The 8,098-nt window shown below is 41.5% G+C and overlaps 1 protein-coding gene across 1 annotated transcript in view; it reads left to right on the forward strand.

Moving 5' to 3' along the window:
• LOC110497566 (FERM domain-containing protein 6) overlaps positions 1-7,708 on the forward strand; it is an 81,566-nt gene extending 73,858 nt beyond the window's left edge. Inside the window, exon 14 of the mRNA XM_021573728.2 lies at positions 1,356-7,708. Coding sequence (XP_021429403.1) covers positions 1,356-1,652 — 297 coding nt within the window. The 3' untranslated portion in view covers positions 1,653-7,708. The remainder of the gene's footprint in view (positions 1-1,355) is intronic.
• The last annotated feature ends 390 nt before the right edge of the window (positions 7,709-8,098 follow it).

Here is an 8,098-nt window from a genome sequence, read left to right on the forward strand (position 1 = left end):
TGATTCATCAAGTAAAACCTTCATAAAACATACAGTTGAAGTCAGAAGTTTACATACACTTAGCTTGGAGTCATTAAAACTTGTTTTTCAACCTCTCCACAAATGTCTTGTTAAACAAACTATAGTTTTGGCAAGTCGGTTAGGACATCTACTTTGTGAATGACACAAGTCATTTTTCCAACAATTGTTTACAGACAGATTATTTCACTTGTAATTCACTGTATCACAATTCTAGTGGGTCAGAAGTTTACATAAACTAAACTAAACTGACTGTGCCTGGAGCTTGGAAAATTCCAGAAAACGATGTCATGGCTTTAGAAGCTTCTGATAGGCTAATTTACATAATTTGAGTCAATTGGAGGTGTACCTGTAGATGTATTCCAAGGCCTACCTTCAAACTCAGTGCCTCTTTGCTTGACATCAAAATAAATCAGCCAAGACCTCAGAAAAGAAAACGTAGACCTCCACAAGTCTGGTTCATCCTTGGGAGCAATTTCCAAACGCCTGTACAAAAAATAGTACATAAGTATAAACACCATGGGACCACGCAGCTGTCATACCGCTCAGGAAGGAGACACGTTCTGTCTCCTAGAGATTAACATACTTTGGTGTAGTAAAGTGCAAATCAATCCCAGAACAACAGCAAAGAACCTTGTGAAGATGCTGGAGGAAACAGGTACAAAAGTATCTGTATCCACAGTAAAAACGAGTCCTATATTGACATAACCTGAAAGGCTGCTCAGCAAGGAAGAAGCCACTGCTCCAAAACCGCCATAAAAAAGCCAGACTACGGTTTGCAACTGCACATGGGGACAAAGATCAAACTTTTGGGAGGAATGTCCTCTGGTCTGATGAAACAAAAATAGAACTGTTTGGCCATAATGACCATTATGTTTGGAGGGAAAAGGGGGAGGCTTGCAAGCCGAAGATCACCATCCCAACCGTCAAGCACGGGGGTGGCAGCATCATGTTGCTGCAGGAAGGACTGGTGCACTTCGCAAAATAGATGGCATCATGAGGTAGGAAAATTATGTGGATATATTGAAGCAACATCTCAAGACATCAGTCAGGAAGTTAAAGATTGGTCGCAAATGGGTCTTACAAATGGACAATGACCCCAAGCACACTTCCAAAGTTGTGGCAAAATGGCTTAAGGACAACAAATTCAAGGTATCGGAGTGGCCATCACAAAGCCCTGACCTCAATCCTATAGCAAATTAGTGGGCAGAACTGAAAATCTGCATAATCTTTGCTAGTAAGAATAAAGGAAAAGGTACAGCAGAACAGAACAGCAGTTTTTACGTCATTTAAGTCAATAATTTTACTGATTGTTCTGCTTCTGTTCCATTCCCCAGACCTCCATGTGCAGGAAGCCTCAGACGTCAACTGACCGCCACAGCCAATCCCTTGATGACGTGCGTCTCTACCAGAAGGGCTGTCTCCATTGGGCGGAGCTATGCCAGGACACCGCCCACAGCTACACCTTCGGCTGCGCCCAGGAGCTGAGCGACAGCAGCGGTTACCAGGGCAACCTGGCCGAGCAGTGCGCTGGTATCCGCGGTGACCAGCTTGACTGCTTCCCCATCAAGAGGACCAGCAAGTACTTTTCCCTGGACCTGACCAGCGAAGAGGTCCCAGAGTTCGTGGTGTGATGGCTGATCAGGGGGAGACGGGGATGAGGAGACCCCTGCTCCCCTGCCTCCACATCTCAGATTTGGAGGGGCCTCAGGAAACTGAATGGGACGAGAGAAGAGGGTTGGAGTTTTGGAGAGGTGATACTTGGTTGTCTTTCTATTGCCCTAACCTTTCAGCCATAACCTGTCAGCCATAACCTGTCAGCCATAACCTGTCAGCACCAGACTTGTGAAGAGTCAGATGGACTGTAAAAGCCCTACATCCACCAGACTGACATCACCAGTCAACATAACCATGTAACCACCTGAGATGACATATGTAACACACTACAGAGACAAATAACTGACAGTGAAAGCCCTTTGAGGTATTTTTTGTGTTGCCAAAATGGCAATAAATAAAAAAGGATCAACATTTGCTGGGTTTCAAGAAAACCTATCTGCGCCTTTTAATTGGACCGATGCTGGTTGGGAATGGAGTGTAAAAGGAAAAGTAAGGGAATGTCGAAATATCTCACCATCACTTTTTTATTCAAACAACCTCTGACTGTCTGCGTTTCCAAAGCATGTATTCTCTCCAGATGTTTTCTGGATCTGATTCTTGTGCTTGCGAAGATAAATAATACTTAATTCGCACAGAAAACAAAAACAAACGTTCTGATGTTAACACACTTGCGTGTGCCTACTTCGACTTTACTAATGCAGTGCAAACAAACAAACACACACACAGCGAAGATATCAAAATATTCTACCATGGAGAGTAGATCCCACTCTCCTTTCCCTACAGAAAGAAGGGAACTCTCATTGATAGTCAAGCTAGATGTGCAATGAACCAAAGACAAGTTACACTAAGCACGAAAAGAAAAGCCACTTGGCTCCAAGCCCTCATGTCCACATGATTATTATTTTAGTGTGCATCCAACCAACCAATGAAATGATACAGCCTCCTGAATCCATGACAGGATATGATATCACCATGCGCAGGTTCTGTATCGTTTCAGAATCTAGAGGTTGATCCAGAGGAGGGAATTTGGATTGGTCTCAGAGTATTTTTAGAACAAGGAACGCTAATGATGTCCTTGTTCTCACGTTTCTCCCTTCCATCCCTCTGTCTCTAGTATGAAGTATGTATGATGTGACATAATCTGGGAGCCCAGAACCAAATCCAGCGTGCGCTAGTCTGTCACAAGAGATTAGAAGTGACGCGCCTCCGCTCCTCTCTTTACAAGGAAGTGCAATGTGTCAACAGTTCCCCTGTAGAGTTGTGTCCTAGTGTAGCGACTAGACTGATATTATGAATACACCCAACGTGCCTTCATCACCTATGCAGGCCCTGAACCACAACCATGCCTTGACAATCAATCACAGCTTCTCACTAAGCAATGCAACACTCCCACATGAGTCACAGAGATCAGTTTTAAGTCATAAGGTCAATTTTAAGCTCTTCATCTGTAACTTTATTCTTGGTCAGCAGTACATTGGTATTTAAAGGCCCAGTGCAGTCAAAAAAACATGATTGTTCTGTGTTTTTCTATACATTGCCACACTATGATGATATACTGATGATATACTGATGAAATACTGTAAAAATGCCCTTTTAGTGTAAGCTATTTGAAATGAATGCCTGATATTTTAGCCTGTTTTGGTGTGATGGAGTTTTAGCCTGCCTGGTGACATCACCAGGCGGTAAATTAGTTAACAGACCAATAAGAAAGAGTACCAAACCTCTGCCAATAACAGTTAGTTTTCCCCTCCCCACTCAGAACACTCACAGACAGTCCTAGCAAAGTTATTGTTTTTCACCATTTTAACTGAAAACAGTAAGCTACTTAACTGTTACCCAGAAATGATTTGATATTGAGATAAAAATACATTGGACTTTTAATCATTGACTTCAGAGTTTAAACATCATTATTCAAACAGTTTTAGCAGATTAACCAATAATCAATGAAGGGGATTACCCTAATGTCATCTACCATCCCTAGCCTAGCTTTATGTTAAACGTGGCACTTATTTAAATCTGTGGTAGTTAGGTTCCTGTCATGTGAAAAGTAGCCCAGATGACGTCATGAGCTGGTTCAAGACTTCCTGACTACATCATTGGCTGTGCCAGGTCTGATGCTTGGGGCAGGATGAGTTTCTACATGCCCTCACCTGTCTGTCTGTGTACAGAGCTGAGGAAAGCTGTAAGATGTAATCACACACACACACACACACACACACACACACACACACACACACACACACACACACACACACACACACACAATGGAGCTGGGTTGGCTTTAGGCCAGCTATGAAACTGACATTTTCACTTTGTTCTTTCTATATGTTGGTAGTTTATTGTTTTTTTCACTCGGCTGTCTTTGTTAGTCCTTAAAACTGTCTTTTGTTTGTTTTGTCTCGATAACTATTTTAAATTGGAACTTGTTACATTTGTTTCTTTCATTTGATCATTTTAGCTGATTGGAAGTAGAAAGTGTAATATTTTTTGTATGGGGTGTTTTAGAACAGTGAGATTCGTTGTATATGTTGAAAAGGTATTCTTTGTGTGCAGTTGGTGTGTGTCAGTATTATAAGCAAAGTACACTCACCGGAGAGTTTATTAGGTACACCCATCTAATACCGGGTCAGACCCCCCCCTTTGCCTCCAGAAGAGCCCAAATACTTTGGGTGTCGGAAACATTCCACAGGGATGTTGGTCCTCGCAATGGCATCACGCCTGTTGCTGCAGATCGGATGGTGGTACATTTATGCTGCAAACAGCCCGTTCCAACTCATCCGTGACAAGGATCGACGAGTTGTGCATTCCGTTGTGCCGGTCTGCACACCACTGTTGTTGTACTGTTATTTATCTGTTTGTGGCCCGCCTGTTAGCTTGCACGATTCTTCTTTCTCCTTTGACCTCCGTCGTCACCGAGCTGTTTTCGCCCACAGGACCTCCGCTGACTGGATGTAAACCCTAGACGCTGTGATGTACCTAATGAACTGTCCGAGGAGTGTATGTGACAGTGTTACAACCCTGTGACACCAAATTCACTTATTTTCAATATTGGGCCCTTTTTTACCCAGGTATAGTCGTGATTTCAACGTACAGTAGCTGAAGAACATTGATAACAATCCGTTTAATTGGCCAAGAGGCAAGGTGTGAAACCCAACACTTCACAAATATAAAGTTAGATTTCTTATACATTACTTTCTGTTAAAGTGTAGAAACAGACAAGACTGCCCTCTCTTGCCTCTTTTATTCGCTATCGTCATAGAGATTTCTTACTCTTAAATCTCCGAACCGTACCTACTCAATGTAAATTGAATCTAGCGTTTGTCTTCCAAATTTGTTTTACATTCAGTACTTTTGCATTTCTACCCCAGTCAGTAAACCTTATTGAGAAGACCGTTTCAGTGACCTCCTCGTTTTATGTGTAGTGATAGTACAGTAGGCATGTACAGTTGAATTCCAAACCTCATTCACATGGTTTAATATCGCTAGAGTAATGAACAAAAAATTACTACTTCAATATGTACTTGGAATTCAAAACTACTGTGTGCCTCAGTTAAGCAATAATTTGTCAGTGTGGATCAACATTCTAGCTGAGCTTTTCCATTGCTGCTCCAGAGATCTTTATTCTAGAACATTCTAGAGCCCTCTAAAACACTTCTGGAACCTTTAGAATGTTTCAGAAGCAGCTCTGCTGTGGTACAGTGGAGAGACCTGACATTTTCACTTCTCTTCACAGCTGGTCTCATCAGCTGGACACGTTGGCCTAGAATACTGAGCATGGCATCTTGGCCTAGAACCACAGAGCAAAGCATCTTGGCCTAGAAACACAGATCAGGCCAAGGCAGCAAGAAACAATTGTTGGAAAGAAATGTGTAATAATTAATTCACTTATGAATTTGATATCATTGTCTGATTTCAAAGCAAAAATTAACGCTGTAACAGTTTATATTCCAACTCATTAATATTGGGTATCTGAGAAACAGAAAGAAGGTTGTTCACATGTTGAAATGAATCGTTTTCTGGTAGATTATTGGTGATATATTAACCCAGTGTGTGTCCAGGTACATAGCCATAAAAACAGAATCACAACCTGAAAACTTTTGCATTCGGATAAACTCTCTACTCTGGTGACTTAGGCTTCAGTGCATATCATAAGTATTCAGCCCCCATGGATTTCTTCAAAATTTATTGTTGTCAATGATCTACACAAAATACTCATGTACATTTGAATTCATGGAAAATAGGACACACATATACGCTGAGTGTACAAAACAGAGCACCTTCCTAAAATTGAGTTTCACCCTGTTTTTTCCCCTTCAGAACAGCCTCAATTTTTTGGGCATGGACTCTACAAGGTGTCAAAAGCGTTCCACAGGGATGTTGGCCCATGTTGACTCCAATGCTTCCCATAGTGCTGTCAAGTTGGCTGGATGTCCTTTGGGTTGTGGACCATTCTTGATACACATGGGAAACTGTTGTGTGAAAAACTCGGCAGCGTTGCAGTTCATGATGACACACTCAAACCAGTGCGCCTGGCACCTACTACCATGCCCCATTCAAAGGCTCTTTTGTCTTGCCCATTCACCCTCTGAATTGCACAAGTTCACAATCCATGACTCAATTGTCTCAAATCGTTCTTTAACATGTCTCCTCCCCTTCATCTACACTGATTGATGTGGGTTTACCAGGCAACATCACTAAGGGATCATAGCTTTCAACTGGTCAGTCTATGTCATGGACAGTGTGTCTTGATTAGATAAATATGTAACTTCTAACAATACATGTTAGAAACACCTTTGGCAGCGATTGCAGCTGTGAGACTTTTTGGGTAAGTCTCTTAGACCTTTGCACACCTGGATTGTGCAATATTTTCACATTATTCTTTCAAACTTCTTCAAGCTCTGTCAAGTTGGTTGTTGATCATTGCTAGACAGCCATTTTCAAGTCTTGCCATTAGCTTTTCAAGCAGGTTTAAGTCAAAACTGTAACTAGGCCACTCAGGAACATCTTGGTAAGTAACTGCAGTGTAGATTTGGCCTTGTGTTTTAGGTTATTTTCCTGCTGAAAGATGCATTTGTCTCTCAGTGTCTGGTGGAAAGAAGACTGAACCAGGTTCCTCTCTAGGATTTTGCCTGTGGCTAACTCCATTCTGTTTATTTTTATCCTGGAAAAACTCCCTAATCCTTGCCAATGACAAGAATACCCATAACATGATGCAGCCACCACCATGCTTGAAAATATGGAGCATAGTACTTGGCGATGTGTTGCATTGAATTTGCCCCAAACATAAAACTTATTCAGAGCAAAAAGTCCTTTGGCACATTTGTTGCAGTATGAATTGTTTAGAGCCTTTTCACTCTGTCATTTAGGGTAGTATTGTGGAGTTACTACAATATTGTTGATCTAGCTTCAGTTTTCTCCCATCACAGCCTTTAAACGTTGTTACTTTTTTTTAAATGGCCTCATGGTGAAATCCCTGAGCTGTTTCCTTCCTCTGCTGGCAACTCCGTTATTAGGAAGGACACCTGTGTCTTGGGTGTATTGGTTCACCATCTAAAGCTTAATTAATAACTTTACCATGCTCAAAGGGATATTCTGTGTCTGCTTTTTACCCATCTACCAATCTGTGTCATTCTTTGTGAGTCATTGGAAAAGCCCCCTTGTCTTTGTGTTTGAATCTGTGCTTGAAATACACTACTCGACTGAGAGACCTTACACATAATTGTGTGTGTGGGGTAGTGATAAAAATGTACCAACAAATCACAATTATATCCAGTTCAATCCCACTTTGTTAACTCAACAAAATGTGAAAAAAAATCCAAGGGGGTGGTGGGGGTGAATGCTTATGATATGCACTGTATATACACGGCCATACTGACACCGAGTAAGTGTCTGTATGTCTGCACTAAGTATCCATAGTCCTTTCTGTGAAAGGATCTCCCTTCAGGAAAAACATTTTTTGGGGTCAAACCCTGTAGTAGTGAAAATGTTTTGTTAATATGAAGTCTGGGGCGTGCCGCCTTGGTAATAATACCCATAACAATATTCAATAAAAAGGTACATTTATTTGCCAAAATCGAGCTGTCCTGTCCTCTCTGATGTTTGGTCAATCTTGTGGAAGCCATTATTATATAACAGACAGAGCAATAAAAACATCCGACAGTCAAACACACTGGCCCTGTTCGAATACTTTAAAACATTGTACTTATTCTCTTCCTGAAACCAATTCCGATAGCGGCTATTTCGAAGATGGATCTACTTGCAGTGACTGTGATTTCCGTTTGTTTTCCGCTACTTAATTAACTTGGCTGAGTGCAATGACTGTAAGTTGCTCTGGACAAGAGTGTCTGCCAAATGACTCAAATGTAAACAAACTGTTAGACGAGTGAATACTTTAACCCTTCCGTGAAGTATTCACGGATCTAACAGTTGGTTTATCAAAGCAAAGCTCTGTAGTAGAGTCAGT

Source organism: Oncorhynchus mykiss, chromosome 19, assembly GCF_013265735.2.
Source record: "Oncorhynchus mykiss isolate Arlee chromosome 19, USDA_OmykA_1.1, whole genome shotgun sequence".
Classification (NCBI taxonomy): Eukaryota; Metazoa; Chordata; class Actinopteri; order Salmoniformes; family Salmonidae; genus Oncorhynchus; species Oncorhynchus mykiss.